Raw genomic sequence first — 12,372 nt, forward strand, 5'->3', positions numbered from 1 at the left:
TGCCAGCAGTTTTGCCCTTCCCCCAAGTGCCTTCAGGCAGACACTGAGGATGTGCTCCAAGGTGCCCCTCTTCTGGCACAGTTGGCATGCTGGAGTGTTTGGGCTTTGTCGTAGCATGGTTTAGGAAAACTGCCCAGTCCTGCCCGCCCCACTGCTACAGTGCCCACCCAGATATTGTACCACAGCCGTGCCTCTGCTCTGTTGACAGTTTCCTGTGCCTACCTCTTCCTTACAGTCTTTACAAGGATTCCTGCCGAAGTGACTTTAACATCAGAAGAGTCTTGGTACATCACAACCTCCCTGGCTCGAGTGACTTTGAATTCTTCTTATAGGCCACTGATGGGGAGCTGCAGCTTGGTGGAATGCCCATACAGGGCAATGCTGCCTAAGGACCAAGGAAGCCCCAACCAATTCCGGAGAAACTGTCTGATGGTCATCACTGTTGTCATTGGCACTTTGTAGACTAGAAGGGGCCAGAGCAGCCTTGGCAAGACTCCATGTTGGTACATCCAGGCATTGAATTTTCCTGGAAGCCCCGATTTGTTAATCACAGTGAGCCTGGTTTGTTGAAGTGCAGCAGTGTCCTTTAGGGAACTCTCAAAGATCTTGCCCAGGCTCTTTTTTTTTCTGTCACCACTGGAATCAGGGTCCCTTCGACCAGAGACCTGGACTTGGCTGGTTTAAAACTCATCCTTGCCCATGAGATGATCTGTTCAAGCCCTTGAGGGAGCCATCTGCTCTTATGGGGGGCTGCTGAGTACCAGATTTAGAAATGGGGCCTCTACATTCCACCTCTGTTGACTTGACAATAATGTTCATGGCCAATGAGAAGAGTGACACAAAGACTGTGATGCTAGTGATTATGCCCTTCTCCTGCTGTTGCCAGGTGGATATTAGTGACCCTGAGGAGACTCTCAACCTTAAGTTGCTGTAATAGTCCAGAATGAGGTTTTGGATCATCTCTGGGACAGGGTGTCTTGTCAGTGCTATTTCAACAAGCTTGTGTAGGATGGATCCATAGGCATTGGTTAGGTCTAGCAAGAGTGCTGTAAGGTCTCCTCTACTTTCTCTTTTTCTTTAAATTTTTTTATTTGCGGAACAGGAAAACAAAGCAGCATAAACACAACAACAAAAGAGAAGAAACAATAGTGCAGGTGAGATTTAGAAAACCCCTAGAGGCTTTTGGAAGTAATCTCACCCCATTATGCATTATAAGCAAATACAAAAGTCATGTGATCCACAAAAATAAGCAACCACAGAATCAGAGCATTGAGATGATAGGAAACTTCTTTCACTATCCAGACACCCTCCATGTGCCTCCACTGAGCAGCGACCTTTCAAGTCGTCAAGTAAAAGCATCAAAAACATTGACTTTAAGTGCAGAAATGTTAGCAACAAAAGGTACTTGTAAGTACTAATCTAGTTGTAGTTGATTGTGTTTGAGCTAATTTTAACCACTTCATATACATTTGGGTAGTTTAATCTATATTAATTAATCATAATTAATAACTAATTAAATGCTTTTTATGTTTTAACTCTTAATCTGAAAAGTAGCTGTCAAATAAATTGAGTGGAATGAAAAGTACTAAAGTACAAAATATATGAAGTATAAAATTTCTCACTGAAATGAATGAGAAAAAAGTACATCTCAAAATCATACTTATGTACAGGACTTGAGTAAATGTTATTCTTTACTTTCGGCTTCGGCTTTCACTTATAACCCTGCACTGATGTGCACTAAATGACTCCAATGGAACTAAGGGTTTAACAGCGGGAGAGCCGAGTGTCACTCTAAATGTGTTAACAAGCATTTCTTGTAGGTGGCTTCATCTTTATTTATCTTAAACTCCCCTGGCTCCATCACATCTGTTTGACTGAGAAAAGCAGTTTGATCCAACTCAAAACAAAACCGCAACACTTGAGCAGTGTGCCAGTACATCATAGCGTTCACATTATGGCTTCATTTTATAGTCAAGTGAATTTTTGGGTGAGTACTATAAATGTTTGTTATAACTGAATATTCAGATTTTTATTCTGTCCTTAAATTTAATTACTAATGCTTTAATATCAGCCTATGACTTGTAGGAATTGTTAGGGATTAATAATTCAGTGTGAGTAAAACAGACATCTCTGGTGGCTGCAGGTTATTTTATGTTACATGCCAGCGTTACTGAGTAACATGTTCAAATCATGACTTTGTGCTCAATATCAAATTTGGCATCAAAAAGAAAGGAACAAGTACAGTTTTAAAATACAGTTTTAACAGTTATTTAAGTCGAATTATTACTTCATTGTATAAGTATATTACTGTCACATATATAATACAGCTTTTCAGTCATGACAATGATAGTAGAATACTGCTATCGCTATATTTACAGAAAATGGGTCATTGGTTTCTATAATTTTGCAGGAAGTGCATTTTCTACATTTCAGCCAATCACCATGATTTCCACTTTGCAAACCATGATCACCTTGTGACTGAATCTTCCATCTGAGTGGGAAGACTTCAGTTGTGCAAGAGAAGGGTCATGAAACACAATGATCGGAAGACTGGCTCCTTTGATTCTTCTAAGTACATTGTGTGAGTGCAGCTCTTTTACTTAAACTGTAGAATTTAGATTTTAAATTTTATTTCAGTATTGATAACAATTTGTATGGACCATGCAATTGGCCTCTGTTATATAGTTTTCATAGTTTTTGTCCTGTGTAGTAACTCTTTTGTTGTTTGTCTCTTTTCTTTAGCTCTGATTCAAACTAAAGAGATTTTTCAACAGATCTCTTTAACTGTGGCTGAAGTTGGTGATAATTTTACTCTGATATGCCCAGTCTCTGGGGATGAACCCGGTTTGTTTTACTGGTATAAGCTGAGTTTTGGATATATGTTCCAAACTGTTGCTGAGGGATCTTTTAACAAAATCACACGTATAGGACAATTTAACAACTCAAGATTCACAGTTGGACGAAGCAATACTCAGTATGTTCTTAACATCAGAAATGTAAGCAAAGAAGATGAAGCAACATACTTCTGTCAAGCTGGATCAGCATACATAATGACCTTTATTAATGGCACACTTCTGGCTGTGAAAGGTAAAGTATGTTAAATTTTTTGTTTCCTCTTCCTACACCAATCCCTAAATAATCAGTTAGTTAATTCCTTTTCATGCCTTTTTTGTGAATCACACAGATCATAGAGATCAGCAGAAATCTTTCTATGTGAAACAAAGTCCAGAGACGGAGTCAGTCCAGTCAGGCAAGTCAGTGACTCTCGAGTGTTTGCTTCTCTCCAAGAAGAAAGAAAATGAAAGCCAGTGTCCAGATGAACGCAGTGTGTACTGGTTCAGATATGGATCAGGAGACTCACACTCAGGCATCATTTACACTGAGAAGACCAGGAGTGATGAACATGACAAAAGGAGCTGTGTCTACAGTCTGTCCACAACTATATGGAACTCCTCTGATACTGGGACTTACTACTGTGCTGTGGTCACATGTGGAGAGATCCTGTTTGGAAAAGGAACTAAAGTGGACTTAAGTATGTCTTTAAAGTCTTATTTCAAACATAAATGCATCTATATTTATTATTCAGTTGCTTTCTAAGTACAGTGTTGTTAAAACTTGTGGTTAAATATTGATACGTTTAGTTATTCTTATAAGCACTTTGTACCATGCTTTGATTGAATTAGTTTATTGTTTCACAACCTAGTGATTGACAAAGTAAAATCAAAGGGGACACGAGATGATCAGCAAGTTAGGAATGATGAACAAAGACACTCAACAACAACAACAACAACAACAGCGTTTAGAAGTTAGTCGATGATTTTACCTCGTCACGCCTCTAAAAATATTCAAATGACACAATCTGAGCAGGTGTTACTCTTTGCTTTGAAGTGCTCACAGTTCCTGGAAACACATTATGTAACCAGTGATGAGGGGTTGGTGAGTTGACTTCTTGTTGTTTTAAGGGGTCACAAGCCACAAAGGTTGGAAACCACTAAATTGGTTAGTTTACAGGCTACAGGGGATGGACCAATAGCAACACATAGTGCGTTCATAGTTCTGTTATGGGTGTAGTTCAGCTCTACTCTTCCTCTCTTTGTTCTGCCTGTGTGCGTCTGTGTCAGTTGATTGTAAAGCTACTGTGAACAACTTCTTGTTCTCCTACATTAGTCTTTAGTTTATTTAATGTTAATTTTTTGTTGTGACTGTATAAGTGAGGTGTTGATAACAGAAGCATCCACAATATAATACAACCCAACAGAAAAATTACACAAATAGTAGCCTTAAAATGACAACAGCTTTAAATCAGTATGTTTTTGATACATTCTTGATGAAATCAAGATTGTTTTAGATTGTGTTGCTGCTTTGTGTTTTTCTCGAAATGGCTCTCAAGGAGTCCATTTGACATACTATACAAAAACAATGTTTATCTCTATGGCCTTGTGGTGGAGACAGATGTCCCTCAGACAGATGCCAGTAACTGCACTAAGATAACGCCTATGCCAATACAGACAGTACCCAGGGGAGTTAAATAATGTGTTAATCAGTAATATGACAGTTTGCAGTAATGTTTGAAAGTAATGTGAAAAAAAGGCCGTTAGCTTATTTTTATTTTTGGATTTTGGAGACACCCTTATCTCCAAGCCAGGTGCAAACTGTAAATTCTGACACCACTGTTTTCAGGCCAGGTGAAACTGGTAAAAAGCTAGGTGGAGCCCTGATTGGCTCCACCACAGGAGGGATCACAAAATAGTATATAAGATGTTGGTTTCTTATTCGGTTTCAGGTTCTTTGTCCCGGGTCCTATTCACATTGAACTCTGTCAGTTTCCAGTGCATTCTTTTGAGTTTTTTATTACAAATGGTTAATTAATTTCTAAGTTGTTGGTGACCTGAAGATTTCTGGCCCATCTGAAGATTTCCCATGACAGCCTAACAACTTTTTTACTTTATGTAGTTTTATGTGTGTTTCATGTGCCACAAAACAAAGTTTGTTAGACCAATGAAATAAACATTGTTTCTGTGCAACATGAACCATCTTACACTGCAGAAAGTGATTTTTAAAGTATTTTATCAATCAAAACTTTATTATTGATTTGGTTTACTGTTTAATCTACTCTTTTGTTGATTTCTTTTTCCCAAAAATTGTTTTGCTTGAAAAAAGATTTTCGCATGCAAGTTTTATTGCATTAGATTATTTTCTTAATTTGTCTTAAAACAACATACAACAGGAAACGAACTAAAAAAAACAAAAAAAAACCCCAAACTAAACAAGAACAAAAACTAAGACAGTTACATTTATCAATTGCACAATAAATCACAGAGGCTCTGGAGTTGTTAGTAGAAGTCCAAATCTGTCTTTCATTGTCTAACATATGTGGAACAGGAAAAAACAATCTACAAAACATGTTTTTTTTATTCCTGTTAAAGAGGAAGGGAAAATGGAATATTTTTCTGTGAACATGGGGCATTGTGGTTTGCCTTAACTGCTAGGCTTCCAGGATGCCTCAACCTTGAGGTTTTTAACTAAATTGTAAAAAGATTTTATAATTTGACACTAACTTGTAGTGTCTCTCTGGGATTTTTTTTCTGATTCCAGGAAAAGAACTGTACCCAGCTGTCATTGTGCTTTGGACACTGCTGGCCTGTTGTGTGATTGTGATCGTTGCTCTAATAACCTTCAGGAATCGAAAGCCAGTTTGTGAACATTGCAAAGGTGGGTTCATTGTGTACTGTACATGGATCTTATGATACATTAATCAAATAAGAGAGCAACGTTGATATTTGATCAGTTTTTGTAGAGATTCCAGTATGGTTTTGAAATTTAACCAGAAAGGTCTGAATTCATGGGGTTACATTTATAACTTCACATTCAATCTAAGAAAAGCTCTCACAACTGCATCTATTTAAATAAGCATCTGGGTTATATTGTTTATTTTTGTAGAAGACAAACATTGATGTGAAATGACAACAATAATTGGATTGCCAATGTCAACACACTTTATTAATGTCTTGCTTTTATGAATAGGAGGATTGACTGCTTCCTATCATGTTGGAAATGAAAGATCACCAGAGGATCAATCAAATAATATGGTAAGTATAATCATCAATATATTGTAATCAATTGCATGAGTGGAACTGAATCATAATAAGGTTATTCTACATTGGATACGTGCCATGGATGTGAAAGCTGAGCGGCTCTTGTTTATTTGTATGTGGAGCAGAAAATCCCCTGAAAGGAGCATGATGGGAAAGTTACTACAGTGAGACGGAAAGATAGTGCAAAGTTTAAATAAATGACCTCTGACCTGGAAGGGGTGTAAAATTGTGGTGCGGTAACCAACCACCCCTGACAAAATAATTTTAATTGCAGACAATTATTTTACTCCTGAAAAACACTTCAGATCAGATGCGGCTCATCATTAATCTATATGATCGTAAATGCTGCTTGAACTGATGACACAGTGGATCTGCTCCCAGGCGGCCGAGTGTACGAGGAGGTGGCTGCTTTCTGTGTGTTTTTACCCTCACTTAAACAAAACACAAGATCAGCTTCTTGAACTAATTATTCCTGGTTCAATAATTACGTAAGAATGTAAATCAGCAATCTTTTGATCTTTTTTAGCACAACAGACACCGAAGCTTTTAAAGGGAACATTCATTTCTTTTCAGTTTATAAAGCAGGTCTAGGTGCTGTATAAATACTGTGAAAGTATCAAAACGCTCAGTCTACGGAGAAATCCACACAGCCCGTATTCAGAAACTGTGCTTTTAAACGAGCTGTTTGGACTTCTGTAAGGTTATGATGTCACAACTATATGCTCAACGTTTTCCTTAGCATTGCTTTGGAGGGGCGGCCTGCCCCTCCAAAAGGACCCCCTGCCCCTCCTGAAAGAAACAAAATTAGTTTATTTATGTTACCTAATTTATATGCAGTCATTTCATTCCAGCTCAATGTGAGAGGTCGCGTTAGTTTCTCTCCTCTCCTCTGCTCTCTTTGTGCTACAATCTGTTACATGTGGTTGACCTGGGCGTGCGTCACTCATAATACAGTCAGCCAATCAGAAGAGAGGGGCATTGAGCAAACACAAATAGCCTGTTTCATGCTGAGTGAGACAGAGGGACTGCATCCATGGCTTGTACAGCTGCAACTAGGTGCTTTTTGACCATGAAAACATGCAAATGTTTGTAAATAGACCACGAAAATAAAAATATTAAACTGGGAAAGGGGCATAATATGACCTCTTTAATGTGTAATGTAAAAATGAATTGGTTGGTCCAAATTCTAACAAACATAATTATCATTTTCAGGATGGTGAAGCAGCTGCACTGAACTATGTAGCACTGGATTTCCCCTCAAGAAAAGCTAAAAGATGGAAGAATAAAAGCGAGTTACCACAGGACTGTTTGTACTCTGGCATGAGTGACTGACAGTGAACTCTGCATGAAGAAGAAACATCTGATATGTACATTGTCACATAAAATAATTTTCACACAGCTGTGATTCCTGTTAAGGTGAATAAAATAAGACATTGTAATCTCATTTTTTTGTAGCATTGTTATTGTTTTGATTGACTGATTTTGCCTGGTTGAACGAAGAATGGATATTTATTATTATTTCATTTTTATTATTAATATTGCTTGTCAGACTAATCATGAATAATCACTCAAATTCTGAATAATGTAAGAAAAACTTATTAAAACGTATGTTGCTATTAAAGAGAAAATCCATGTTCTTTATTTTTATTATGATATTAGACACTTTTGTTAATGTTTACTCATAATATAATTTGATAAGGACAAAGTGTTTCACAGTGTGTTTTATTTTGTTTCTCCGTTTCACATTGTTTGGTTCAGACTTGCTGGACCTGCAAAAGGCTTTTGACATAGATCACATCTACTTTGTTTAATCTAAACGGAAGACTGTTGGCTCGATGGCTCCACTCTCTATTTTTATTTATCAGTAAGGGTGCAGAAAATAGTAGTAGGTGTTCTTACGTTTGGGCCTATTCCAATGACCTGTGAGGTTCCCCAAAGTAGTGTGTTGGTACAAGTTCTGCTTTTGTTTCCACTACTCTCCATCCCCTTTGCAGACATGTTCCTGAACAGGAGGTGGTACCAAATCCATGATCTAGGTCTCCGGGGACAGAAATGCAACAGCTCATTTGCGACATGGCAAACACCATAATTAATAAAGCACTACATGTGTTTAGCTAAGCTCTGCAAGGAAGTGTGTTTGGATATACAAGCAGTCATCAGAATTTTAGACATGCTTGTTTTGCTGCCCTGTTTGTCTGTGTAAGCTGTAGACTGTGTACACAGTGTTGGGAAATACACGTCTAGGAGTATGCAACACATTGGTTTGATGGTATGTAGTAGAGAGCGGGACCAGCAGTGGACCGGACCTGAGGGACGCAGCTGGCTCTGGAGAGCTGGTAAGTGCGGTGGGTGCCAGTTTCTGTGATCTTTCAGTTTTCTGTAGAAAACACAGAGGGAACGCAAGGAAAATCAGAAACTATGTACTTACAGGTTCTTAAAAGTTCATGTTATGGGAAACTCCAGGTTATGGAGTTGTTACGGACCAACAGTGTAATAAATCTGTTAGATTTTCATGTGCAGAGACTTTGTCAAGGCTATTCTCAGTAAAGGAGGAGAACTAGTGATGGACCTGATCAGCAGGTCAGAAAAACTGAGTAACTGAGTAAACAGCCTTTGCAACAACAAACAACTAAAAGGCGACTTTTGCTTTGTCAGCATGACAATGAGTAAAACCTATACATCATGACCAAGATGATGATTTCATATGGGAAACTGAGTTTTCTAAAGTTAGCATGGAGAATTGTATAGAATTTCTAAAGCGAGACTTCAGTTTACTGACAGAAAGGAGGAATAGAGCAATAGATGACTGGAGTTGAACATTTAGGTTAGGCAATATTTCATCAGCCTTATACTTTGAGGCCAAAATAGATTTTAACCCTAAACCAGATGGGAGGTTTGTTATGGCACGAGTAGGCTGGACAGACTGCAGCCTCTGTGGTTGCGTAGATTAAAGGTGGGGATGTGCTTGTTGAGGCTACGAGTGGGAGGCAGGGCTTTGTTCAGGCTGTTCTCAGCAGGAAGGAAGACGTAGTGACAGACGGATTCACCTGATCAAGAGATGATGAGTCTAAATGTGCGGTGACGGTCAAACAGGAATGTCTGACTGAGAGATGTTAGCCTGACTTTGACAGATTTTTGTCTGTTGTGGGGAAGTTTGAGGACATGAAGTCTGAGTGGGCCATTTCTAAACCTGCAGAGGTGGCTGCTCAGATCTGAAGCGACCAAGTTCCTCAACATGTGTAGGGAACATATCAGCATATATTTTAACATACACACACATATATATCTGATGTGATGTGTCTTAACTGCAGAAGTAACCCCTGACTGTAAATCACTGAAGTAGAGTTTTATCATGATTCAGAAATAAAAGTATAACAAAATATTCAACTACTTAAACAAAAAGTAAAAGCTAAAAACTCTCTTCACACACTTTACTCTCCATTCTATTTGCCAAATAATTTGTGGGCCAAAAACCACAACAATTAGCTAAAGAGGCTAAAATGGAAAACTCTCTTAGAGCTATTAAGCAGGGAGGATGTCTGTAGGTCATCTTCCCTGCTAAATAGCTGTTCAAATAGTATTAATTGATTAATATGACTCAAATGGCTTCTTAATTTAAACATTATCTTTTAATCTGATACATGTTTTAAAGGGAAAAAAGTAGTTTGTGTTCTTTTTTGTAAAGTTTTCTTCTTTTGAACAGACACCAGGATCCAGATGATACTCTATTTTATTCTACAGTATTTATATCATTATATTCTGTGTGTTGCCATTTATAAGTTTAATTAATTTTTTCATTTTGCCAAAGTGAATGTGTTTCATTCTCAAAATATTAGTATTACACATGAAAAACATGTGAGCCATTTAGTTTAAGAATTTTTATTGCAGCAGTAATTGCAGATTGAGACAACGAACAGTTTTCAAACATAAAATTTGTATTAATACAATTAATGACCAAAGATAACATTGATATGATAAAGATGATAAAGATGATATGTAAGAAAGGCAACAATACTGTGTTATAGACTATGATAGTCCTAATTGTGTCAACAATAGTGAAAAAGTGATTTTTTTGAGTAAAGGTTAATATTTAATATTTAGCCAAGATAAAAAAAACAGAACAAAACAATCACAAACAGATGCAAGTGCTCAATATTATCAACAGTATCATCATTTAACTTGAGAGTACACACAGTCCTCTGAAAACTCTTTCTTCTTTCTTCCTCTCGTTGCTTTTCTTTCTGAGAAATTCAGTGCAGCGTAGTTCATTCTGTCATCAGCTTCAGTCTGTGCAGCAAATAAAACAGTTATATATATAAAGTGATATATATACGGTGCCTTTAATGGAATAACAATATATTTTGTTTTTTCACTCACAATATCATGCACCGATTGGCGCAAGTTGTTATGTCGAGCTTCTGAAATAGTGCTTTCCATTCCTAAAGATGAATGAAATCATAAAAATGAAATATTTGATAGATAAAGGAACTCAATCTGACTTTTTAGTAAGAGTATAATGTCATAAAATAAAAATCGTAAAGGTGGACATTTTTGAATGCATGTTGCTGCTGTTGTTCAAAAGTTCATTAATAATATACAATATGACATGATTTTACCCAAGAACCTATACTGTAAAGGTTTGTCCAAACTTGTACATAAAATGTATAAATAAATGAATATGTCATACATCAGAACATGTTTTCAATCTAAAAGAAGCATTTAGTTTGTAAAACACTTACCTTTATATTGTTCACGTACTCTTAGACTTCGGTTGCAGATGAAGACGACATTTGCAGCAACAGAAATGGCCAAGCAGACTATTAATATCACTATTCCAATAAATAGTGAATGTGTTGTTTGCACTAGAAAACAAACCAACAAGATAGACTTATCAATGTTGATGTTATCAACATAATTTGAGTAATACTTTCATTATGAACACCATTTCATACCAAGTTCCAGTTTAGTTCCGTTTCCAAATAATATCTCTCCACATGTGGCCACAGCACAGTAATAAGTCCCATCATCAGAGGAGCTGACGTTTTTAGAGAAGCGATAGACACAGCTCTTTGAAGACGAGTGAATGCCAGTTTTCTTTCTACATTCATCACGACTTCCATCAGTGTAGATGAGGTCTGGATGAGATGCATTTGATCTGGCTCTGAACCAGTAAACACTGTGTCCTCCTGGACACGTCTTGTTCTCGTATTCAGAGAGGATTGAACACTGGAGAGTCACAGAGTCTCCTGGATGGACTGGATCAGACACTGTCGGCCACTGAACAACAGTATAGTTTGATGTCCTTTCAGTGTTTCCTATGCAATGCAAAAATGTCAAAATTTTGAGATCACTTTTGAAAATATAAATTTATGTTTTGTGATGAAATTGGGGAATTTAGTGACACTTTAAAGTTAAAGTAAAATAGATCACATTATTACCTTTAACTAACAAATATGTCCCGCTCCATTCAAGATTATTCCACTCTATGATTGCACAATGGTACATTCCCTCGTCTTCTTCGGTTGTACTCAAAATGGTCAGGTTACTAAAATTCTTATCAGTTTGTATGTCCAATCTTGTGGAAGAAAACACATACTGAGGTGTTGTAGATTTATACAGTTGCACAAATGATTTCAGAGTATCACCGGCAATCTGCTTGTACCAGTAAAGACTATGTCTGCTGAAATCATAATTACGCAAAGCACATGTCAAGTTTGCAGGTTCACCAAGTTGAACTGTGATCACTGGAATCAGCGCATCTGAATGAAATGAAAATATAAAATACATGACATTGTAAATAACAATTATTGTATGATGAAGAAAATGTATTATGCAAAAAGATGATATATGAACCTCCAAACATTTTGTTGCAAATTCTTAGTTATATAGAGAATGCACAGAATTAGATGATACTTACATCCTTGATGAAGAACAAGCAGTGTTACCCATAACACGATCATCTTCACAATGTCTCTTGTTAGGAACCTTTCTGGTATTTCACTGAGTAAAGGAGGTGATGTAAGTTGGCCACGACACTGAATCTCACACTGAGAAATGCATGTGATTGGTTAACACAGAATCTAGATTCAAAGTGCACTTCCTTTCACATGTGAAGCATATTTCACGTCTCATTCTTCACCATTCACTCAATCATTTTAATTATAATCTCAAAGATTTTTGATTTTATGAATTTTGGGAACTCTTCTATTACTGCTCTCATCTTGTAGTGCTTTTCATCATTGGTCAGCATGTCCAGCTTCTGCCCTCACTCTGCGTG

At 37.2% G+C, this 12,372-nt stretch overlaps 2 protein-coding genes across 2 annotated transcripts; one reads left to right on the plus strand and one right to left on the minus strand.

Annotated features, from left to right (window-relative positions):
- The first annotated feature begins 2,464 nt into the window (after nucleotides 1-2,464).
- Nucleotides 2,465-7,703, plus strand: LOC137189750 (immunoglobulin kappa light chain-like). The gene is made up of 6 exons (XM_067599811.1): nucleotides 2,465-2,581; nucleotides 2,743-3,087; nucleotides 3,185-3,532; nucleotides 5,596-5,712; nucleotides 6,025-6,089; nucleotides 7,308-7,703. Exons 1-6 carry the CDS (start codon nucleotides 2,539-2,541, stop codon nucleotides 7,425-7,427), a joined length of 1,038 nt encoding a protein of 345 aa, XP_067455912.1. The 5' UTR covers nucleotides 2,465-2,538; the 3' UTR covers nucleotides 7,428-7,703.
- A 1,290-nt stretch (nucleotides 7,704-8,993) lies between these two features.
- Nucleotides 8,994-12,071, minus strand: LOC137188689 (uncharacterized). The gene is made up of 4 exons (XM_067598313.1): nucleotides 12,013-12,071; nucleotides 11,534-11,854; nucleotides 11,048-11,410; nucleotides 8,994-9,142 (listed from the first exon to the last, which is right to left on the minus strand). Exons 1-4 carry the CDS (start codon nucleotides 12,053-12,055, stop codon nucleotides 8,994-8,996), a joined length of 876 nt encoding a protein of 291 aa, XP_067454414.1. The 5' UTR covers nucleotides 12,056-12,071.
- Between the last annotated feature and the right edge of the window lie 301 nt (nucleotides 12,072-12,372).

This window comes from Thunnus thynnus, chromosome 9 (genome assembly GCF_963924715.1).
Source record: "Thunnus thynnus chromosome 9, fThuThy2.1, whole genome shotgun sequence".
NCBI classification, from domain to species: Eukaryota; Metazoa; Chordata; class Actinopteri; order Scombriformes; family Scombridae; genus Thunnus; species Thunnus thynnus.

Bases quoted from the DNA above. Each gene is read 5' to 3' on its own strand.
- LOC137188689 (XM_067598313.1), bottom strand. From the start codon at position 12,055: ATGATCGTGTTATGGGTAACACTGCTTGTTCTTCATCAAGGAT. The intron at 11,855-12,012 runs GTAAGTATCATC...CATTTCATTCAG, and splicing joins GCTTGTTCTTCATCAAGGAT to ATGCGCTGATTCCAGTGATC. The intron at 9,143-11,047 runs GTATGAAATGGT...TCTCTTGATCAG, and splicing joins CGGAACTAAACTGGAACTTG to GTGAATCCGTCTGTCACTAC.
- LOC137189750 (XM_067599811.1), top strand. From the start codon at position 2,539: ATGATCGGAAGACTGGCTCCTTTGATTCTTCTAAGTACATTGT. The intron at 3,088-3,184 runs GTAAAGTATGTT...TGAATCACACAG, and splicing joins CACACTTCTGGCTGTGAAAG to ATCATAGAGATCAGCAGAAA. The intron at 5,713-6,024 runs GTGGGTTCATTG...TTTTATGAATAG, and splicing joins AGTTTGTGAACATTGCAAAG to GAGGATTGACTGCTTCCTAT.